Genomic DNA, 25,038 nt, shown 5'->3' with positions numbered 1-25,038 from the left:
TACCTTCACTTATCCGTTGATGTGCAGAATGTCTATTGAGTTTTGAGGTTCCTAAGTTCGAAAAACCAGATTTTGAACCCTGCTACTGCAAAATAACTATTTATTGACAATCTTAAATTTGAATTTTACCTAAAGTTCTACTTGATGCTGCAGGCCTGGACTAAATTACACTCTACAGCCACCACACAGTTATGCTGATCAACATGAAAGCTACGCCTCCATAATCCCGGAAATTATGGGTATTATTTAGACGAGAACTCCGTTCGAGTTACTTCCTCTCACACAATCCTTGAAAGAGGAAATCATTGCAATCTGCCAGACTTAGGATTTTGAGTTCTGACCAGAACTGTTGGTTTGGAGATCCCCTGGGAACGAAAAAGTATTATTTGTAAGTTGATCCTTAAGTGCTGTCCTTAAGTATATGGAAACTGAAAAAAGTTCGAACTTTACATTTTCTTCTTTAGTGCCGCAACAGAACCCGATTAGACTAATGAACAAACTGGAAGTAAAGCGATCTATGGAGACATTCTTGTCTAAGGAAGTGGCGGAGAAAGCTTTGACGTGACAATGTTATGGTAACAATTTACCGTAAATAAGAGAAATTACTAAATGTTGAATCAAAATTCCAAATTGTAATAAAACACGTGCACTCGTCATGGCAAAACTCCTTGTCTGGAGAGCAAAAACTCATAGTACGAGGCATGCGCAATGAATTCCTGAATCCAGCTTCATCACTCGAAGCAGTTAGCAATCTACATATCTCTGGCGGTCAGTTCAATTCTCCATCAAACTCAGCTGTACTAAAACAAAGTTCAGGCTGACATCGAAGAGTTATTAAATTTGCCAAAAACCGTCAGTGTCGCTTTTTCCCAGAAATATTGTTACATCAAAAAACATAATTCAGTTATTTTTGTAATCTATTTATAACTGTGGTCCCCCCCCGGAAGTCCTTGCCCTTTCAATGATATCTAGTCACTTCTGTTCAGCAGGCCTTTTATTTCCCTCTAAGTCAGATTTGATTAGATTATATTTGATTTGACATTGCCACAGTAATTCGATGTTTCTTGCCACATTCTGGGCAACATTGTAAGCTAGTTTTTCTTTTTATTTTCTCTTACGTAAGGGGAAAGCGTTGCATTAGGACAGTATCCGATTTGAGGTCTCCTAATAGCAAAGAAAGTGCTTTTAAAAAGTTGTCCTTACATTTGTAAGGTATACAATATATAAAAGTGCCAGAATGGGACAGTGCGTTTTTCGATAAAATTAGTGAATCGATAAGGCCATTGCAGAATTTCCACTTGTTTAGATTTTTTATGGAAACGCCCTTGATTTGCTTTAAATCTGGTAAACTCATCACGTATCTGAGAATGGAGGTTAGGCTATCCTCTAACGTGCCACATTAGCGTAACATATGAAAATACCTACACAACAAATAATAATAAGTAATTTCACTAAGACTGCGAACTTGAAGAAGATAGTTTATCTGGACCATTTCTCGAGTGAGTTTTATTTCAATTTTCCAAAGATGGTACTTTCTTTAGAGAAAGTATAAAAGGATTTAGATCCTGTCTAGTAAAGTATACGATCGCGTCACATTGAAACGCTTGTTTCGAGTCAGTACCCTGCACCCGAAGCCAGAAAGCTTTATCGATACTGTCCAAAACGTTGAACTAGTCTGAAAAATGTCCCTCCGAAAACCATCCCACAAACAGATAGCTCAGTTTTTTATTGTTGGATTGGTAGGCGGATAGAAACAACTCCATTTCCGGAATTTAAGGCGGAGCTGGAAGCGACTAGCCACTGTGAGAATTTCAATGAAGAGATCTCACATTTTATTTAGCCTCAAATTAGGCCCTAAGTGGATATTTTATCAAAGCCTCCTTTATTTCTTGTAACTCTAGTCCTTGTAATTAAAAATACTTGTATTTTACGAAGGTAACCTGTCCACCAGAGCGAACTCTTATAATCAGAGTAATTTTTATTTCGGCGAAAAGATGACCGTTTTTTTTTTTCAGCGGCAACAGTAGAGGTAACAGTAGCGGCAACAGTAGCGGCAACAGTAGCCCGTAACATGTTGGGGAGAGAGGTGAGTATTGTTGTACAAGTTGGTAGCGTGTAACGGGGAAATTAAAGAGAGCGTTAAACGAGTTGAAGTTGGCCAGCCTGTCTCTCCCGCCGGCTGCCCATTCATCACTTTTCCTATTTACACTTTTTCCCGCTGGCGGGTCCCTCCACGCCCCGAGCCCACAGACAGACATTAATAGAATTCTACCGCTTTTTCCCTTTTTTCCCCCATTCTGTTCACCGCTCTTTATTTTTTATTTATTTATTTATTTTTTGTTGTTTTTTTTCCCTTTTTATGGAGTTTGTTCATTTTTTAATGACACAGCTACATTCATTCTAATGAACTTTTCCTGTTCTGAAGAGGGGAAAAAAAGCACATCGGAATCCCTCTAAATGTGATGGAAATAATTATTTATTGATGAATGAACGAAGTAATGTTCTGTAAGCCCAAGTTCTAGCGCTTTGTGGCCCTCGAACAGAAAAAGAAATTACTTTCAGAAATGTTGCAAACAGCTGTGCCTCGATCAGTAGAATTCTCGGCCTCTTCCCTGTCCAGGTTTTTGACCGCAAATCGAAGTTAAAGTCTCCTAGAAATGGAAGTGGTTGAGCAAGTGGAGAATGCTGGCGGCGCTGTGATCAGTATTTGGACGTATCGAATGATATTTTAATAAAATCAATAAATGAAGTGCAAAGCTATTGGCTACTGCTGATCCAAAAGGAGACTCAAAGTGATCATCCAAACCACCTCTTTCTGGCCTCAAAACCATTTTGATTCCTCGTATCAAAAGTCGCCATACCCAAACCACTCCAAGAGCTTGTTGTTGAGGCTCAGAATTATGAATTGTGTAATAATCACGTCCATCCCAGTTATACCTCTTTGGTTTCCCATCACTGATAGAGTTCATTTTTGAAAAAATTTGGAACATTTCTAATTTTGTCACATTGATTTGAAATTGTTTCGGGATTCAAAATTTCACTGAAGAGTTTGTAAATGTAAACAATACTCCAAAGAGTAAATTCTTAACACATCCGTCCATGGTCAGACGCCTGGAGGTTCGTCAGTTTACTGAATCATTAGGTGAAACGCGAGAGTTGAAGAATGGTTGGCGAACATCGAGAACAGCTGGGGCTATCTTGGCTGTAGATAAGTGTTCCAGTTGTCTAGAGCAACAGCAAACTTTTATCTTATTTAAATTGCTTTTTGACATTTGGGTGGAAAACTACATACATTACTTGAAGTAAAGGAAATGTGAAGGAAAAGCAGTGGAAATGCTGCTACGCCACAGTTACAGCGACTAATATGGGACCTGCATGTGCTTGGTGTTGCCAATGCATATCATGTATTGGCGAGATGTGTCCGCTATTAGCATGCTGATGCTGCAGTAGATGCAGTAATGGTGCTACATGTTGGCTCTTCAAACACTATAGGCTATTCTATGAATAACTAGCTGGCAAGGTCGTTCATCCAGAAAATTAGTTTGGCGCTACCATATTGGTGCTGGTGCGAAATTAATTCATATGGTTAAATTGATGGATTGTTGGTTGGAAAGTAAATTATTTAGAATTGGGGCAACATTGTACTTTAACCATCTCCTCAGAATGCGGAATGTTTCCGATAAAAGCATCGACTTTTCCTTGGGGTACACCAGCGCAAAGTAAGTGCTGTTATCGCCTCCTCAAACCTGACGAACGCCGATTACAACCTGTACATGCAGGAATTAGCAATGCCATGCACAGTCTAGACTGTTTGGAAGGATTTACGCAAACCTAGGTGAACCAGGTTTACAGAGCGAACTGGACGGACTCCTTCAACACCGTTCTCACACTGAGGGGAGCCTTGGCCACCCCTTACCGCTCCCACAGATAGGGGAGCATTTGCCGCCCACATTTTGCCACCTGATTCTCCTCCATCAATCACTAGCTGTATCTGTCAACGCTTAAATCCGGTTTAACTTATTTCATGTATTTATGTAACAAGATATATATCTATGTGACATAAAATATCTGAAATACATGAGAAATCCATCTTGTCTTCATTTAAAGAACATCTTTTATTTCCAGCATCCTTGCTGATCGTTGTTGTTAACTGACAAGACGATGATATAGAAATACTTTGGCTGCCATATTTATAATCTTTTAAACATTATTTCTTACAATTGGATCAGGTGAATAAGAATTACGAGATGTAGAAGGAGAAACGATCCGCCAAACGGGGACTGAATCCTAGTTAACTCTGCTAGTTATGTTTGAAGTTTGATAAAAATTGGTTAACCGAAACTGGCCACTCTTTATCCCACAGTTTACCGGAACTATCCACTCTTTATCCCACGGTTTACCGGAACTGGCCACTCTTTATCCCACGGTTTAACGGAATTGGCCACTCCTTATCCCACAGTTTACCAGATCTGGCCACTCTTTATCCCACGGTTTACCGGAATTGGCCACTCTTTATCCCACGGTTTACCGGAATTGGCCACTCCTTATCCCACAGTTTACCAGAACTGGCCACTCTTTATCCCACGGTTTACCGGAACTGGCCACTCTTTATCCCACGGTTTACCGTTATTGGCCACTCTTTATCCCACGGTTTACCGGAACTGGCCACTCTTTATTTCACGGTTTACCGGAATTGGCCATTCTTTATCCCACAGTTTACCGGAATTGGCCACTCTTTATCCCACGGTTTACCGGAACTGGCCACTCCTTATCCCACAGTTTACCAGATCTGGCCACTCTTTATCCCACGGTTTACCGGAATTGGCCACTCCTTATCCCACAGTTTACCGGAATTGGCCACTCTTTATACCACGGTTTACCGGAACTGGCCACTCCTTATCCCACAGTTTACCAGAACTGGCCACTCTTTATCCCACGGTTTACCGGAACTGGCCACTCTTTATCCCACGGTTTACCGGAATTGGCCACTCCTTATCCCACAGTTTACCAGAACTGGCCACTCTTTATCCCACGGTTTACCGGAACTGGCCACTCTTTATCCCACGGTTTACCGTTATTGGCCACTCTTTATCCCACGGTTTACCGGAACTGGCCACTCTTTATTTCACGGTTTACCGGAATTGGCCACTCCTTATCCCACAGTTTACCGGAATTGGCCACTCTTTATACCACGGTTTACCGGAACTGGCCACTCCTTATCCCACAGTTTACCAGAACTGGCCACTCTTTATCCCACGGTTTACCGGAACTGGCCACTCTTTATCCCACGGTTTACCGGAATTGGCCACTCTTTATCCCACAGTTTACCGGAACTATCCACTCTTTATCCCACGGTTTACCAGAGAACCTAGCTAAATTCTCCCTTAACGTCCAAGCATCGTGTTATGTTGACAATATTTAATTGTGTAACAAAAAGTTCAATTTAAAGCAAATCCGCAAACAGGTAGTGCCATTTACTGAATAATTTTTTAACGAGTTTGTGCAAATGGTTGAATAACAATATGGACATTTACAAAATCTTTAAGTCGCGTGGGAAGGTACTGAGTGAGCTGGGGTTAGAAACTAGCGTGATTTCGCACTTTTATCAAAAAAACAAAAAGAAGAAAGATTGGTGCGCAAAGTAATAGTTTGATAATTTGAAATTAAAAAGGATGAAAGAGGCAATCCCACTTGATATATAATAGAAAACCGGGATGGAATATTAAGAGTGGCGCAGTTGGCACCCCTGGCGGGGGGGTAGGTCCGTGAAATTGGACGCCTTTAACTTAATAATATAACATGGCGTCCGGGTGGGCCGCCAGCTACAAAGCGGTCCTGTCCCGATAACTTAATTGTCGCCCCCCCGCGCACCACCTTCCACCTTCCATGCACTCCTCCGACTCGTAAACTTAATCCTCGGACCAGTTAGATGGTTATTTATTAGCATTATACAATCTCTTCGATTTTTCTAAATAAATATGGTAACAAACTGTCGTGCTGGTAAGCGATGCTGCTCCTTCTCTGCTGGACAGGTATCTCTTGCATCTAGAACAGCCTCCGTACGTCACGGATTCAGAGGCACTGCTTAGACGTCTTCCCCTCTAACTGTAGACTACAAGAGCTTTTCTGAAAATAAGTTTCAGATAATTCTGTACATCGCTGTCGGGGTATTTCATCGAACGAAACTTGTGGGAGCCATTTCCTTCAAATCCCAAAAATCCTCTCACTAAATTCATTTGTTTCGGTTGAGAGATTATACCGGTAAGATATTCTTGAGTTCTGCTTGGGGCTTCCTTCTGAGCTAATGGGTCCAACCACCTACAAACAGATCATTTTCTACAAACTACTATTTTGGACTTTGAGGACTCCAAAATGTGCATTTCCCATGAAAAATCGGCATAAAAAATTGGTAACGATCTCATTACTTCCCCTAAAAGATGTAAGAGACCCCAAGAAGTGTTTACATATGCAAATTAGATTATGATATTTCTAGAAAAGCCACCATTGAATGCTTACTTTTCTCTCCAAGCCGTGTCGTGTCAATAGGGCTCTCCTCGACAACAAAAATAAAAAAAAAGAAAGCACATTCTAATTCAAAGTTAGTTGCGGGGGCCGAGTAGGTGCGCTGCAGACTTGCACAAGAACGAGCCAATAAAAATCCTGGCTCCGGCGCCACTCCAGCAGAGGAGCGAACCTTTTGTTCATTGCTACCCTTATCACGTCCGGAATTGAGAAGGCTGAATGGCTGCCGAACGAGATGTGTGCTGCTAAAGGAGGTTGCGGTGAGATTGCGAACTGGGTTGTGTGTGTGAGAGAGGGTCTTCTATCCCTCTCTCATGAGTGCCCGCAGTGGATCTCCCACACCCAGCATCCGGCCCCCATGGACCGATATTTGCTTCTGCTTGACCTTTCTGCTAGAGCTCACTGTGCTCGATAACGTATCCCCTAATTTAATTTTGCGTCCACCCTACTTCGCCAAAGGTTACAGGATAGAAAATGAAGAGATCTCCCGGATGACTTTCCCAGCTGGTCAGGAGTACATATACTTGGCGACAGTAAACACACCATCAGCCAGTCCTCACATACTCCTGTTTTCCTTTGATTTGATTTCTTTGTTTGCTATTTTCTTTCTTTCCTCTGTGATCCAGTCAGTGTTCATTCTCTCCAGGAAGTTAGGGTGTCCCAGGATGGGGAATAGTATCCACAATTCTAAGATATATCCAGCATTTTCTTTTTATCCATTTATTTGTCTTAAGGTATTCTCCCTGAGTGTGCGCTGATAGTCTTCCACGAAGTCTTGACGCGTCGAATTTGCGTTACATCAATCATTACTAAGACTACCTGCAGGGTCAAAATCACTTAATTGCACAGTCCTTCACCATTAACACTGTGGTGCTGTGAAAAGCAATAATTTTACCAGCCACCTCTGCAGCGCTTTCTCCTAGTTTGAACACAAAAGAGACTATCAGAATTACTTCCTCCACATGTTCCAATAGTTCCGAAAAAAAATCATTAAAAAATGAAGGTTATTGGAGAAAAAAAAGCAATGAAATATTTTTATATAGCAAAAAATAGTTGAAGATAGTTAACCAAAGTACTAAAGCAAATATTTCATTTAATTAATGCAAGTGAATTAGTATAAGAGAAAGTTGCGGGAGCATTTCCGTCCCGCATTTTTTCAATTAATACTTGGCCAAAGTTTAAACAACTTCCCTCTCACTCACGGCTTGCACTCCTCCTCACAGAGGGAGCTTAGTTAGTATTCTAGAGAGTAGTTAACCTGAGGCCGAGCGGACGGAGGGATTCTTCGGCCGGGGGGGAAATTAATTACCTCTGTGTGTGTGTGTGGGGCGATCTGTTAGTGGCGGTGGGGGTGCTGGAGGTGAACTCCCACTCGGTGACCACATAGCATCACTTCCTTCCTCCAACTTTATGTCTGCACATGATATCCGCTCGTTTATTGAAAAACTATCATCTAGTCCAGCACAATTTATGCACATACATTCAGACAGCCGTAATGGAGTGGTCAATTTATTACCTCCAGAAACACCACAAGTGATGGTACATTGCGTGCACGGCGCCTTCTACAAAGCTACTACTAACAAAACTACTTCGGAGGTTACATTAAGATGAGGCTAAGCATTAATGTCCGGCATCAATCTCAAGAAACTTCAGCTTCAACACACCAATATTGTCGGCTGAATTTCCTCTTTCAATTTGTAAACGGAAGTGTAGCAATTGTGGCAATTTTTTCGAGGAACCTCAATGGTCGTTGAGAAAGAAAAAGGGAGTTGTGGTTACTTGGAACTTTGCACACTGATTGTGATGAGTTCTACGATAGATTACTGAGATTAGCGGTGCTGAAGACTGGCGCAGGTTGTCAAACACAATATCCAAGGTCGTTGGTTGGCTTGCTCCCGCAGCCAACTGTCCACTAAATGATTCAGTCCTTCTGGACCCAGTGGATAGTATTGAACTGAAAAATCAAATACTATTCCTTACATTCCAGTTATCCTTTTTTTAAAAAAATTCTCTTTTTCCCATCCACTATCTGCACTCCCGAAAATTTTAAAAATATATGTGAAAAATACAAAAACATACAGGCTGAATAGACTTTATCTTTCTTTTAAGTACTCCCATGCGGTTCCTGCAGCTACTTGGTCACGGAAACCTTCCAATCGGAAGTTACTTGGATTTTTCGAGAGGTTAACAGTGTAACAGGTTCCCTCTGGTGTTATTTCGCTATAATGTACGTCTTATACTTACAAATGTTTTGTAAGAATTCTGTTATTTCGAATAAAAAGAAAAAATAAATGTAAAAATTAGAATCGTGTAAAAGATAAGTAAGAGAGAGTTCTGCATTTTAGTTAACTTCCATACAGAGCTCTCTAAAACAAAGAGGAGAATTTAAAATGCCAATAAATTATAAAAATTGAAATTCAAAAGTTCAACTCTGTATAGAGAGGATAAAAAGTGGCTGTATGGAGATGAAAAGCTGCCGGCGTGTAGGTGAGTGCATGTGATGGGGAAAAATAGAAAAGCGGAACTAAAAATGAATATATTGGAAAGTAAAGCGTTAGTGAAGTGGTGCTCGACTGTGGAAAGTTAGTAAATCTGGATGAAAAACTAATTTGGGACAGCGCTGGAGAATTTGGCTAGGTGTTGAGAGCGACACTCAGCGACGCCGCGTGACTCTCGGTCCGACCAACAGACGGCAGCACTCACCCATTTGTTTGATTAAAATTCACAGCTGTCCCCGTCCGTCCTCGCTGTGCGGCGGCCTAACTGTTTCATCTTAAAAATATTTTCACCAGCGCTCGCCTCCAAATGGAATTTCTTCTTTAATCGCATTATTTTTTCATTTTTATTTATTTCTTTTTGTGTTCACTCAGATAGTATAATAACAAACATCCGGTCGGAAACACACTACCAACTTCCGCTCCACTTACTTTTTCAGCTAAATCACAACTGCAAACGGAACTTCCGCAGTTCGTTCTGATGTATTTGGATGATTAATATTTTCTGGATGCGTTCTATTTCATATCTCATCATAGAGGAAATATCCTCATTCAAATTAAGCGGCACCACTTTTAACAAATTTCCGTCGGCACCAGCCTGTCTAATGTGTACTTTTTTAGAAAATCACTGATATCAATTTTTGGGGAAAACTGGGGAAGAACAAGTTCAAAGCAGGATTTTCCTGTAATATAATGGAAAATGGTAGATTTTAATTGAAATTTAGGGAAACCAGTTTCCTTCCGTTTAGGCTATTTCCTTCCAAATAGAAATTTCAGAAAACTTGTTTACTATTGGTCAATCTGAAATGAATAACAGCATACATCATCCTGAAACGATATTTTTGGAAAAATCTTCTTGTAGGACTTCCCTTTTCTGAATTTTGTTAAGCAAAATGTTTCGAATTAAAGTTTAAGGTCTACATAATGAGAAATTTATTGGTTTAAAAAGTTTAATGAAGGTCTCAGACAGAGTGAAAAATCTTTTCAATAATCAACCCTTTCAGAGAAATCCCTTCATTGTCCGTGAAGATATTTCCCGTCAAGGGATGTGGATTCTATGGTGGGATCTAGATGGCGGATAAAATTTTGAGAAAGGAAGTCTGGGATTTTTTTTTTTTCATTTTTTAAAAACAACTTTTTGGAAACAGACGCCTTCACACGTGTATATATGGGAAATCTGGAAAAGAAAATTCAAAATACAACCTTGGAATGGCGGTGAGAGAGAAATTTTTCCTACCGGTACCTTTTTATCCATTTACCATCAAGGCCATTACAGAGACCCACAGTCTAGTTGGTAATCGATTTGCAGTTTTCCAGAAATAAATCGCTTCCGTTGGTCAGTGTGAAGGATATTGATTGGCCGAATTGGCGAGGCGGATGCCAGAAGCGTTTAGAGACATCAGCCTTGTGGGGCAGTGTAAGAGCTGGCTGTCTGAATACAACAGAGCATGATCTATGGTGATGTGTGAAGTTATTAGAGAAATGGTCATCCCAACTAAAACCAACCACAAACATGACTGGCAGCCTCGGATAGGGTTTCTCCTTGGTTACCCGGTTTACCTCACAGAATTCTCAGACAAAATAATTGTCAATCAATGTGATGAGGAGGGATTAGAGAAGGCTACATTTTAAAGTCTTGCTTAAAGTAAAGTTCTACAAACCGCAAAATGTTAGTAACAATTAAACGTGTTTTGAGAATAAATTAAAATCTTGAAAATTGTAGTAATAGAAAGTCAAGAAAATTTGGAAGATTATCAGTCCTCTGGAAATAATAGTGTAAAGAACGGATGTTTCTAGTTTTCTGTAAGTTACCGGGAAGTTGCCAAAAAGTTTCGTTTTAACAAGGACATGACGTAATTATAATTTTGGTTTGAAAAATCTACTCAAGGATTACTCATCGAGCTGCGACGTCACCTTTCTCTCAAAGGCATCATCTTGTTACAGAGTTGTATGAATTGGAGTCAACTACCTAGCAGCTACTTCCGAATAACATACGGCAAAGAGAGAATGTTTTTGAGAATATGATTTGCAACAACAAAGATATTGCTCTCTGCTGCAAAATACAACAGACTTGCTCAACTCCCTCAAGCTGAACTGATCAACTTGTTGAAAGACCGACACTAGAAACTAGCAAATAGTAAATGAAGAACCTTCGACCAGATTCGCGTGCCATTAATTTTGTACGTCTGTTCGCATGTGGAACTGTTTGTACTGGTGTACCAATAAAAACAAATAGCCTCGCAAAGACGTTGAGATAAAAACTGTGTTTCTGCTTCAGAGGACTTCAGAGAAAAAACGTGACGAAATTGTTTTCGGTTTGTCATTAGGAAGTATCTGCAATCGTTGCAACAAGCTCATCAGCACAATGCATAGCGCGCTATTAGCTTTGCAAGGAGCTGCAATGTTAAGGAGATAGCGCTGTAAGCTCTACTTCTAATCTGCATTCAACTCTGTGCTTTTTAAGCGCTTCCATTTAATTATTGGCCAATAAAGCTTTAAAGCGGTCTCATGTGTTCAGACTTGGAGTCCCCGCCTCACTTCTGCAGTCGCCGTCAATTTTTAATAACTGCGAGAGTAACTAACTGGCTACAGCCGCTGTTGAACTAAATGGCTATAAAAGTTAAACGCTTTCAGATTACATACACTCGGCCTTTTTACTAATTTACCGGGCATAAAATTTTATTACAGCAATAATGTAGTAATTATTTTTATATGTTCTTTAGTTTATGTGAATATAGTTCATTTACCAGTGTTTTGTTAATCTATTGAAGGCAGTTTTATTTTACAATCTCTTTGCTATGATTGCAATCTCTTTGGAATTATTGCTATTGTTACTAAATTCGCCATTTGCTATTCTATTTTCTGTTTTCTTTTTTGGAAATCTTGGAAATTCAGTTTACATTACATTTTCTCTCAACAAGAATGGCAACGTTTAGTCGCCAGTCTCCGAGCCTCCATCAAAGTGCGTAGTTTCTGGACAGGTTCCCGCTGGAAGAATTGCGGTCCACTTCTAAGAACAATGTGAATACCCTTACTGCAGCCTAATTAACAGTTTCCAGGTCATGATATTAAATTGAGGAAAGCAAAACTAAGAGAACGGGCCCGAAATGAAACCCTTTTCTCGCCACACTGAATAAGGGCGGTTTCCCCCCGTTTAGGGCGTTTTAATATTGAATTATTTCTTGCCAGCGAGAAGATACTTTATAGCCTTGGCTCCTTGTTTTCTTGGAAATTAAAAAATACCTGTTAAGGTCAGGTGGGAAGGGCATCCTGGTTTAATGTGTTCCTTTAGAGTTTCTTTCTTAGAATGCAGGATGAAGGGCTTCTCCTTAACTTGGGCAGATTGTCGAATGTTAGGCGGGTTAACACGCTACTAATTGAGAGAACATCGTCGGCCACTTTCCTTCTTCGAACCCCTCATTTCTCAACTTTATTATTATATCTTTTTTTCTTTTTTTTTTTTGTTCCTGTCTAATTAACAATTTTATAAATTTAACAAGGTGAAGAAGTCTGGGTTCCATCTTCTTTTGTTAATTTTACCGAATACTTTTTTGCATAATAATTTACTGGAACGAATTCATTAAAGCTATTTAAGTTCAACATTCAAGCGGCGGGACTCGAGCTTTTAGCGGAGCTTGCGAGTTTCTGGCCGCTACCTAACCTTTGCATTGTTATTCCCTTACAAACGCTATATTTAGCTGAACTTTTATTTGAGAGAGAGAGAGAGATTACCACCCTTTAAGGGCTGAAAGTTTGCACAAATATTTCTGCCTATAGCCTGCTAAGTTTAATCCTGCGACAGTCTATCGCCACAATAAGTGCCACATTAAGAATCACAATTCAAAACGCCAACAAAAGCTATTAGACAAAATGAGCACAAACTGGAGCAGACGTATTGAGACGATACTCTCGTAAACCTATAGTACTTCTAACGAGTTTCTAGATCATTGGTAAGCTAATAGCTTATTAGAAGATCTATAACTTTGATTTGGAACATTTTCGCTAATCCATAGAATGGTACATTTTGTGGAAGGATTGGATTTCTCTAATCCATAGGATGGTACATTATGTGGAAGGATTGGATTTCGCTCTGTGTGCCGTTTTTTGGTGTAATTAACGGTCTCACCTCAGTTTCATTGAAAGCGAATGTGTATTTCGAAATAGAAGGCCACTATATTGGGGGGGCGCTTACCTGCAACTCTTTAGAACTTGACATTAAAAGATTTCATAAATTTTGCACGAAAATGGACAATATGAATCGCTCGGTAAGTGCCCAATTATGAGGCTATTTCCTGGGAGATTCCAGGACTTCAAAGTTTGGGGAAAAAAGGTGCAACCAGCTAGAATGCTGTCAGAAAGACTATTTCTGTATTGTGCTATTTTTGTCAGAACTTAATTGTCACTTTTCACGCAATTTAGAATTTAAGCTGCTGTACTATGTGCGCTTGTGTTTCGATTGAATCAATTATGTAAATAACTTTTTTCCAAGAATGTCGCTTCGGAACTCCCAGCTGGAGAGACGTCTCTCTGGCTGGCTGCTCTCAGGAGATGACTGTCAGAAAGTTAGACAAACCTTTTTAATTTTTATCACAAATTCATTTTTATTTAATGTGACTAAATCCCAAGGGGTGTGACATCAACAGATTCTTCTCTCCCTCTCCCTCTTCTGGATATTACAGAAGTAACCCCTGGAAATGGAGACAGAAGAGTGGAGTGGCTTTTTTGGCAGATAATCTCCAGGGATTCACTTACCAGGAACCCTATCAGTGTCAAGGCAACACCGTCTCTCCAGACTGACAAGATGAGGAATAGATTCATCATCGCAATGAGGGCAATGAAGAATGAAATACCTTTCAGGCGATAATTTTCTTTCGACAGTTTGGAGCCGATTATTCCTCGATTCCATGATAATTTCAAGGCATCGTTTAATCGACTGAAAATTACCAGAAAAAAATGTTCAGCACCAATGCTATTTCCGTTGATATAATATGCAGGAATTTTGAGAGGTAGTTGTGTGATCGTGTGGAGGTTATGCGCTGTTATCCCATAAAGTGATTCGGAAATGCAAAATCGAATGAAATTACTGCACAGTAGCTGTGACTCAAACAAGTCGACAATAAGAATATGTCCAGTAAACATCCCTGGACTAAAATTTACAAATAATCCCTAAATATGGAGCGGCTTTAAATTAATGATATTAATGCGCCATCTGGCTGGCAGTGTAGCCGCCCATGTTATTAATATCGGCGAATATAATTATTTTTAACACTGGACATTTAGAGACAGTCGGCACATTTAATATTTCCTAATGGAATTGAAATTAATACTTTTAGAGAACTTGGTGGGCGAGATCTCGAGATACAGCTGCATTGCTCCATTATTATGTATCTCAGGGATACATTAGAGTAATTAGCTCGGCCAGCTGTACTGCTAAGAGCTAAATGGCACCTACAAAGATCGGCAGAAATGAAAAAGGGCTAGGGGTGGAGAAGAACGTAGATTCAAAAATTTTACTTTCTCAGCGTAACCATTGGGAGCTGAAATCATTTGGCTCCCACTGAATCTTGCTATTCCGGATAAGCACAATCTTAGAATCCGAGTACAATAATATTTAACGGTAATAAAAAACAATATGGTAGAAAGCAAAAGTAAAAATTATTATTTATTTTTCATTTCTTTCACATTTTCTTTTTAGGGAAATCATTGCTACCTTTCGACAGTTGGACACCGAATTTCCGCCGCAAATGTCTGTTTCGAGTAGTTTTTAGAAAATGGTTTAGAGTCTGTACTCAAGAAGGATGACTCGCCGAAAGCTTAGAGTATCCCCAAGTGAGAGTAACTTAGCTAAGAGAACCGCTTAACTGGAACTACTATTTCCTGTGTGGACTTTTTTTATTTTGGATTTTCGCGAAAATCCAGGGTTTTCCTGTACACATATTACAACTTCAATTTAGAAAATTTTATCAGGAGAATTCTATTAATAGCATTACTTGCTAAGAGAGCTTTCTCTGAGTAATTTGTCAGTGTAATGTACGGTCTTTATAAAGACAGTTTCCGGACCAGCTTAGTGAGTTGGTAATGAAAGGAGATAAAAAAGTATTTCTTTTGTCTTCAGTGAAATGAGAGAAGCCCGTATTGTGTGAATCAGGATGCTGTGATGAAGCGATGAGGCACAGATCAATCATCCGCACTGAAGCCAACAAAAATGAGTCGCAAGTTCTGCCTGAAATATCCATCAATTATCAGTTGGTGGCCGCCATCGTGCGTCCAACGGCCATCTAACCTTTCACTCTACCTTCCTTGCACGCCATTTTTATTTTGTTAATTGATATTCTATGTTGGCTGTGGAAGTTCATGAAGCTAGCCACGGAAGTTGGACTCGTTTAACCTATATTCTGAGAAGAACAATATTGTAGGCACAGCTGTTTGGAGTATTTGGCATGTGATCGCATAAATCCACAGAATATAGTTTAATGTTGAGCCTAATGTATTTAATAATTTATAATTGGCATAAATTGTGGTCCCTAAGTTTCCCCTTCCACATTTAAGTATTCATTAATGCATTTCTCGCACATTTAAACTTTCCTCTACAATATTGTTGGTGAAACTGCACAATATTGAGTACAACAGAACTTTAACAATTTCCAATTTAAAGCAGGGAATGAATGTGGCTTGTTTAAAGAAATATTTCCACTAAGAAAAAGGAAAATGTATGTAAATGATTTGATTAAGACGAGAATCAGCTGGCAGATCTAAGAATGGTTGGCTAATTTAGCCGAAATGAACAAAAATAAAGCCATAGCATGACATTTCGTGACGGAATTCACCGCACAGTCCCTTGTAACCTGTTATACTATTCCGCACAACATACTGCGGTCTAACACAGCCCCACCACCTGCAGTAATCCTCTGTGAAGTAACTTTATTCATGGAAATGTACTCGCCACAATTTCCCTCCTGTAATATCGCTGTGCAGAAGCAAGTTTTCCATATTATTACCTATAATTTTCTTATTTTACTGCAATCGTGAATCAAGCGATATTAAAACTGAAAAGGAAAGGATTAGCTATGCTGCTAGCGTATTGGACTCCCACGCGGAGGTTCCGGGTTCGAATCCAGCTGCTGACCCTTAGATTTTCTCTTCCTAGGAGCTTCTTACAGTTCACTGACTGGTGATGGAAAGTGTTGTCTGTAACGAGAGAACACTGTCCGGAGGCCGGAAGTGCACTGAAAAAAGCTCCGGGCGCCAATAACCTTAGATGTTGACGCGCCTTAAATCATTAAAAAAAAACAAAAACTGAAAAGTGACTTACTTTAAGAAGTCTAGCTAAGTCAGCGGGCTTCACAAGGTATCGCTCCTAAATCTAGTCTCGAATCTTGATCGAGATTGCTGCTGGCAACTTCCTCTAAACTTCTGATGCATCACACCTACTCACAGGACCTTTCCGTTTCATTCCCTGTGATCATTCCCCTATGAAAGTTCATTTTAGGCAGTTCCCAGGCAGGAGTTGAGATAGACATGCTTGTAAGGGTAACTAAGATTTACGTAAAAGGCAGTATAACTGGAAGAAGAATTGAATATCTTTTCAAATTTGGTCAACATGTGTTCTGTGCCGGAAATATTTGATGGCTCCTTCTAACTCCACCGCCTGTAGCAGTCAGTTTTCATAGCTCTATGATTTTTGCATGCTGATTTGTATAAACATATTATGTTTCAGAACGGAGGTGCCGAAAATGGGCTGGACATGAACGTAGCTCCAGCCTGGGCCAAAGGCTACACCGGCAAGGGAGTGGTCGTCTCCATTCTGGACGACGGTATCCAAACTAACCACCCGGATCTTGTCGACAACTATGTAAGTAATATCCACTTCAAAAACTAAATTTGGAAAGCTTGTTTTGTTCTGTAGAATAATCTACCAGGTCATGATGAGGATATAGGCACCCACAGGTTCTAAGCATCAAAAGGCTATCCTGCAATAAATTCGAAACTATCAAAGCTTAGTTTATTATTTATTCATTATTAATGATTGACTGCAGAAATTCTCCCAAGGTTGTGGGCGAGTGTACTGGGCCCGTAAATGGATTTGTAAGTGAGGGATTCGCTATGCCCGTGTACTACTACTTTCTATTTGTTAGGAAATAAATTAGTAAGTAAAGTATGAGCTTCCGCCCCCGTCCACGACACCTAATCGGTAGCTCAGTCTGAAAAAATAGACAATTACTTTACTTTTTTTTCACCGTAGCTTAAAGCAATTTATCTGCTGACAATTAGCCAGTTAAGACAATGGATTTCTCAAAGCGGACAGAGAGGTGACGGAAGCTCCTACGAAGAAAGAATCTAAGGGCCAGCAGCTGGTTTCAATCTGTGAATTCCGGCACGGGAATCTAGTGCGCTAACCACGAATCCCTTCCCTAATAAATAAACAATTCTGAGCGATTTCTCTCTTATTTAAAAAAAGAACTATGGGAACTTAAAGGATATGTGAACTTTGAACTTATGTGCCCTGAAAGTTACCCAACTATTCTAGTGATGACATTTATATCTGGTCTTCTCAAATATATTCATCCTGAACACTAAGACAGTCGCACTTGTCTTCCTGCAGGAATGGAGCTAGGGGACCCCCCAAAAAAAAGAGCCTCTCCAAACTCCACTGAAATATTCATCTTGTTCAAGTTAAAAAGGTTCCTGGGCGCAAACAATAGGGCACTTTATTTTACTTTATATGCAAATGAAGTTGTACGTGTATGGGAGTGTAAGCGAGTCAAATACATTTTAGCGCATGTATTATTCAGGTTGAAAGTTATAAAATTGGTTAATATGGGATGAAGTTCTTGTCTCAACAAACTGCTCAACGTACATAAACGTCCATTACATTCTTCTGCTGGAGACTTTACCCATCATGCAATCTGCGGCCTTATTCCAGCTGGCCACTCAATTCAAGATTTTTGTCACCAAAACTAATTAGTTCAATAAATAAATAAATTTAATGATTGGGAATTGCAAAGTTCTCGGCTGTGCTCACAGATGGCATGGTTGTCAATGCAACTTTGTTTTTTTTGTACACTTGGAACACTTATCGCATTATTGTAGGTCCATTGTAGGTCAACACGGAACTCGTAGACATGAGCTAAAGATAGATTTTCTGCCCTGAACGTACGAAAATGATTTCCTGAATAAATATAAACAAATACAGTCGATTATAGCAGTTTTTATTATTTTTTTTTTTAATTGAAAAAATATTAGTATTTTTATACAAACTGAATTATCAAGTTTAGGCTGTTTAAGGAATAGATGCCACCGCCATTGCACTACTTCTAGAGTAATGGGGGATTTGCCGCCCTGCAACCAGAACACCTGTCGTGGGGCGGTCAATCAGAATACCTAGATATTAGAAATACTCCTTAATAAGATATAAACGACTGTGTATTTGCGTGTAAGGTTGTGCTATTGGCGGCCATGCTTACAGCAGCCTTAATGGCAGATTAGACCCATTGGATAACCATTTATAGAATTTATTGGCACTACCAGTGGTCCATTTCTCTCCAGTCTCATTGGCATAAAATATAAAGGCTACAGCTGATCAAGATATCCAGGGCCCTCTGGATCTACTTTATTTAGGCAAATTCTTTTTTTCGTTTATTTATTTGTCCTTAAGGTATCATGTTACTCAACTTCAATTTCAGGTTTAATCCGTTTTAAGTTCCCCCTGAGTTCGACTGTGAGTGTGAGTGGTTCTGGCTGCCATTGTGCATGAGCGTGGTCAGCCTAAATCAAAAATAGAAAATAATAGAAACTTCAAATGTGAAATTCATTAGAATTAAATGTGAATAAAATTCCAAATTTGAATAATACGAGTGTGCAACACTTAACTTGAATAAATTGGAAAGGTTTTTTACTTCTTCACGAATTCTAATTTACAAGAAAATTTAATTTAGAAAACTTTCTGCCGGAAAAACTCTTGCGAGTATTTGACCCGAAAGTTTTCATTTTCTAGTCCAAAAAAACAAACTTTTTTTCAAAATAAAAGTAAAAAACAAAAGAACCCCTTGGGTCATAACCCATAAATAAGAGCCCCTCCCCCCCAAAAAATACCCCTCAGGAAAGTTATTCTAAGACAAAGATCTAGATGTGGGAGTCTCTAAGAGATAATTGGACAAAATAACATGATTATAATGGTGGTAAACTGAAGGCGAAAATAATTATTATGCAGGAAATATTCTTCTTTCTCAAGATACCGTATTGTAACCATGGAGATTGCCCAAAAAAGGGGTGTACAGGTTGAAAGCAATAGATGAACACGTTTTTTGGGTAGGGAGGGGCCCAATGTCTTCTAAGGTCATTAACGCCTTAAAAAGGAGGGAGACGGACGACCAGGAACAGTACTTCTTATATCTAATTATTATTTGATTAAGATAATTATTTATTATTGGAAAAATTTGGAGAAAGGGAGGTAAGTCTTAAGGAATAATGTCCCCGGAGGTCTTTGGCAACCTTCGTTTCTAAAATATCAAATTTAATGACGACAAAAAAACATCTGGAAGGAAGAGTACTGTTGGTATAATGACCTCATTAGGACAAATAATTAGCTGATTTTCTGAAGGAGGCAGCACTCAGAGGTGGGAGTCTGAGGGAACAAGCATCTTGTCTCGAACAATTATCTTCGCCTAATTGGCTGCTTGATTTAATCCTACTTTCTTAGATTGGTACGGACGCAACTTACTGGGAAACATTCGCGGCAACTGGAATCGATCACTGTAACGAACGATGAAAGCTTGCTTGGCTCAAAACTACATTTTCTACAATTTTGGAAATTTCGGAAAACAAAATATTCAGATACCTTTGGAAAAAGTCCTTTTCTTTAAAATCAGTATTTTAACAATTCATTTAATCAAACGTTAATATTTCTTGATCACAGAACCATGCGCATCACTAAAATGGTACACTGTTACGAAGTTGAAAGCAATTAATGTGGGTATATTCTGAGGAGGAGGTAGTGGGAGTTCAAATACCTGTGCTGACAGGAAGGTAGTCATCATCTACAAGAAATCAGAAGTCTTGATGGCAATAAGTGTGATAATGGAGTTTGGAAGACCATATCTTGTTTAGATATGTGAGCCAGTTTAAAATTTGGGTCAGAACCTTGAGAACTGTAAAAATGGAAAGTGGTGCGACGGAAACGGGGCAGTAAATAGTAGTTACAACTCGAGGCGAACTCTCTCTAAGCAGGAATACAGGAGGCAGCACATATGCAGGAAGAAAGTATCAAATAAAATAAGAAAAGCTGTGGAAACAATGAAGTGGGGTCGGAAAATATTTTCGTTTCTCTTTTCCAGCAAACTGTCAGAACAATATCAAGTCGAGCTGCAGGACCCCCAGAACTGTGTGGGGAGGGGCAGACACTTGGGCGGGGCGCCCCCATTCGCTCCAATATTTCTACAATTTATCTCCTTGTACCCTCCATAGAAATATAAAAATATCAACTCCTGGGGTCGCAATTCTATCTTCTTCCGCTCAACGCACACCATTATTTCCTTTACTTTATTCTCTGGTGTAACTGTTACGGTCGGTGGGCGGTAGAAAGGATTAGAAACATCTCGACTGCGATAGGTTGAGGTCCTTCTTCGGCCGGCAGGATATCTCCTGTTAATTTCCTCTCTATCATTAGCCAGGTGTCATTTTTCTGAATATTGTCCCTTCCTCCCTAAAAACAGTATCCAACCGATCATTATAATCACAACTTCGTCGCAGCAATAGTTTCACACCTAAGTCACATCACAACCTTACGAAACTATTTACAAGTAATCGGAAAATTGTTAAGTCTAAGTACCAAAAAGAATAGAACTTGGAAGTCTCTAAGTACGTGAAGGAAGTAAACCTTCACGGCCCTTAATCAAAGTTCCTTGTTGAGCGAACAGCAGTTTTGAAACAACTCGCAAGAACCATTTGGGGAAATCTTGAGTGAACTAAAAATCCGGTCATGAAAGTGATGTATGACAGGATGTGCGTAGATCCAGTAGAGTTTTCGATGTTTTATCAATTTCCTGCCCCATTTTCTCGATAATTACAACATCCGGTTTCTTTAACTCAAGCTTCAACTTTAAAACGTTTTTCTCTATAAATTGTATTGTAGCAGGATACACAAAGTGAATGGTGATTGAGGACTTTTCTACACGTTTTCAATAAAACAATGCGCTGATAAATTTTCTGATAAAAACCTCCAATGTGTCTATCTTAACTTGACAATGTTCGTTTTAATGTACAACGTTGGAAACGTTAAAGAACATAAATTGTTTTATGTCAGTTTGCCAAGTGCACGTTACATCTGACGTCAAATGAAATACGATTTTTGGTCGAACGAACGGCGGTCCTTGTTGCAGAACTGTTGGTTTCCATTTTTGCCCTACGTGCCTTATCTCTGTTTTCTTGCTGTCCATTATCTTGAAATTTATTGGCCCTAGATAAGCGCCACGCCCTCCCTGCTTTTCTAAACGTAGCACGGTTATAACCGACATCACAGCTTGTACTCTAATCGTGTCAAATTTTCAGCTAAATCTTTCTTTTTTACCGGAAATAGAGCCCTCTGAGTCTCAAACACTCAGAACTTGCTCAGGGCAGGACGCTCCAGAGATTCACACTTTCTAGTCAAGTGATTCTCCCCAAAGTTGGAATTTCAGCAACTCAAGATGGTCGATCGGCGGCAGATCCATGTGGCACATTAGAGGGAACCTTGCTCCCCTTTTATCCAAATATCGAATTTCATCATTTCCGAATTTTCTTACGCTGACATTTACATTGCGTATCAATAGACTAAAAATGGAGATTTCTGGTGGAATTTCAACTTTGAACGACTGCACAATGTTTCCCATTTTTTGGGGGGGCGATGGGTAACAACACTTATCTGTTATTCCGCTTCCTCTTCCTCTTATGGTTTGTACTTTTAGTAAGATAAAGTGAACACTTATTTTGAGTTTTCTTTTTCTAAAGAGAAAATTATCAATTACAATTACTTTTCTTAAATGGTTGAATTAAACACAAGTTAAACAAAAGTTCGGTTTATTCACTTAAAAATACATAAACACTGACAAAAAGCACTACGTGTTACTTAGCCTCTCACCACAAGAAACTATCATCCCCTCTCAACGTATCAACACACCCTTATCAGTGTTGCCACTGCTACATCAAAAATAATTTTAAATTTACCTACAACTACTTAAATTTACCTACAACTTTTACCTAGGTACATTTTATAGATTTCTTCAAAGATTTATTAATGAATTTTCTCTTAAAACTACTGACGCACTATAAAGAAAAGGGACTAAGTTAACGATTTAGTGCTAAAGTAGCTGTGTTTAGCATCAATATATATTCCGCCAATATATGATCTAAATTGAATGGGAAAGTTAGTGAGCAGACGAAACGACTCAACTCTGATATAATTCCATTGATAAGGGAATTTAATGAGATGCTATAAAAGTTCCATCTCGTCGCCTTCAAACATTGATGTAGTAACCAGGTTGGCAAACAAAAAGCGGATTAAATCTTCAAAGGATTATATAACCTTTTCAGGTAACCTTGTTGCTAACTTTACCTTCACTATATCTACACTTCTCATTCGTACATCCTACATAGACTTCAGATAACAATGTAAAATACTTTACAAGAATACATTCTCTACTCACCTGCCTGCTTAGTATGTCCAAGGCCTTACAAGAACTTTCTACTTAGAGATCCAGCTAAAGAACTTTGCCATAAGTTAATAAAATGGAAAGCATTTTTATTTGCTGGACAAATTTTATGTTAGATTAGATTATTTTAGGGGGCGGGTCCTGCTCTCCAGACAGCAGTAGGTAGGAGAGGGGGACGAAAAGCGATCCTTAATTAATGGAATATTGCCATAAATAAATTGATGGAGTTTCTCCAACACTATCGAGTGGGAAACACATTTCTGAAGTTATCAATGTCAACTGTCCAACGGGTAAACCTGAGGATTCTTATTGGGCCAATTTGTGGGAGTGCTACTTTGCCAATGGAATATACACCCAGATTTTGCCAGGATTTCCTGTAAATATTTTGGTCTGAAGAACGCAAACACTTCCTTCTGAATTTGCATAATGGAATTATGGAGTTGACTAACTTTGTTCTAAAATAAAGTTTGAAAATAAAAGTAGAGGAAGAAATAAAAGAAAGTTGGTGATTGGTGCAAGTCGAACAGTTAGCATCACTCAGTTAAATCTCAACTGAAGAAGCAACTTCTCAGCATGTCAACTATAAAACTGTGTGAACTGTTCTTAAGACGGTGGTTATGGCTTTTTTAGCCTGCCACATCGTCCAGAAAGAGGTCTCCTCTGTATCCATTTAGAAGGTCCCAGGATGCTGCAGCACACGCTCCACTTAAGCAGCATCTCTTAGCTCACAACCCTCTTCTTCTTTCTCTCCGCTTCCTGGGAGTAAGAGAGCGGCCGGAGCCGTGGCTAGATGGATTAGAGCTTGCTATCCTTGCACTCCTTGATCACCCTGAGAAGTACAACAGGACGAGCGGAGGGAAAGTGCTGATTCAGAAATCTCCAATTATCCCCATTTCATTCCTTTCCGACACCCTTAATTTATTTCTTCTCTTTCTGCTTTCTTCAGCACTCTTTCTACTTTCTTTTGCAATCAGTTTGATAAAATTAAACTAGAATGCAGTTCAGGGACGAACGGAACGAAATAGTGTTCGGTGGAAATAGTCGCACCCTGCGCGCTTGTACACAGTTTAGAAATTAGTTTGCGGTCGGCTGGTGATTGGTTGGATAACAACAGCTGGTCTCTCCCAACACGAAACAAGTTGAATGATGGTAGTGCTCTAGTTCTGCTCCAGGTTCTGTTTGCTGGAGGCTGGACAGCTGGACTTCCCTTGGTATTCTCACAGTTCGCTAAACCCCTCCTCGCCCATAGCAATATAAATAATTAATACCCTACATTGTAATCAATAATCCAGTTGTAGATTTATATTATGTATTTCGTCATATGTTACTTCGCTCCAAATAAGAAGAAGTAACAAAACATCTGGTACATGGGGAACATAGGGAAGGGCCTTCCATTCCTTGTGTTAAACTCTGAGACGAACTTCAAATATGTCCTTTAAGTCTTCTTCTTACCCATTTTCCTAGAAACTACGCTCAATCGCAATGCTTCATGTTTTAGGAAAAAGATATTGTTCTAGAAGTTCCACTTGGAGTACTCCTTCTCCTGATAAGGGCTCTGGATGGTCCTTTAGATTTTCCGATTAGTATATTAAAACAAGTTCTGTACCCGGGAAAAGTGTATGAAACTAACCCAGTCATGGACCAATGTCTATCTAATTACGATCCCGCTCTTTTTAGTCGAAAGAAAAAGACTTCGCCTAACGATATAGCCTAACTGATCCCCGTTGTCTTTATAACTTAGACTATTTCAGATTCTGGCACAAAAAAATGTGAGCTCTCGGTAACACAAAAAGCGGTTGTTTTCCATTTCATCCAGAGACTTCTCTGGTTGGGTCGTCGTCCTCTCTTTAAACCTCAATTGCTTTTTTTCTTGTGTGACAATTGTAAATATTTCATTGATTCCCTAACCTTGGCGATAGCGCTATGAATTTGTACAATAATTCTATTTTTAATTATTTTATCTTCAGGTTTACATCTTTCGGTTCTTTAGTCATCTTCAGGACCTTCCTGTACTTTGATTTTCTTTTTTTTTACCCACCAGCAGACAGATTCATACTTTAAAGTACTTATTTATGTTCACAAAAAACTATAGCTTTGTTTTTGTAATGGAGTGTTGGTATTACTGGCAACTTCTGACCCTGATGAACACCACAACTGACGTGGCTGAAATAGTTTTAATTACTTTTAAAATGTAGAATTTTGTTTAAATTTATGTGATGGTTGTTAACTTTTAATGGCGGCTCGCTACTCACTGTGTGTGTGTGGAATGAGTTTCCCATTTTACTGTTGGTATTCAAAGTTGAGTTGGAAAAATATGAAAATTTTAGTCTCGTAGT

The 25,038-nt window shown here is 39.3% G+C and overlaps 2 protein-coding genes across 5 annotated transcripts in view; one reads left to right on the top strand and one right to left on the bottom strand.

Annotated features, from left to right (window-relative positions):
• Window positions 1–25,038, bottom strand: part of LOC141447621 (uncharacterized) — a 475,629-nt gene that overhangs the window by 229,559 nt on the left and 221,032 nt on the right. The gene's annotated exons all lie outside the window — the stretch shown is intronic.
• The window catches only part of LOC141447616 (furin-like protease 2), a 546,208-nt gene that overhangs the window by 333,620 nt on the left and 187,550 nt on the right, over window positions 1–25,038 (top strand). For all 4 annotated transcript variants that reach the window (XM_074115349.1, XM_074115348.1, XM_074115350.1 and 1 more), the window contains exon 4: window positions 16,735–16,869. In XM_074115349.1, coding sequence (XP_073971450.1) covers window positions 16,735–16,869 — 135 coding nt within the window. The remainder of the gene's footprint in view (window positions 1–16,734; window positions 16,870–25,038) is intronic.

The sequence above is a fragment of the Rhodnius prolixus genome, unplaced genomic scaffold, assembly GCF_049639745.1.
Source record: "Rhodnius prolixus isolate KJV_2025 unplaced genomic scaffold, Rpr scaffold_7, whole genome shotgun sequence".
NCBI lineage: Eukaryota > Metazoa > Arthropoda > Insecta > Hemiptera > Reduviidae > Rhodnius > Rhodnius prolixus.
This window is presented reverse-complemented; position numbering and strand designations above follow the sequence as displayed.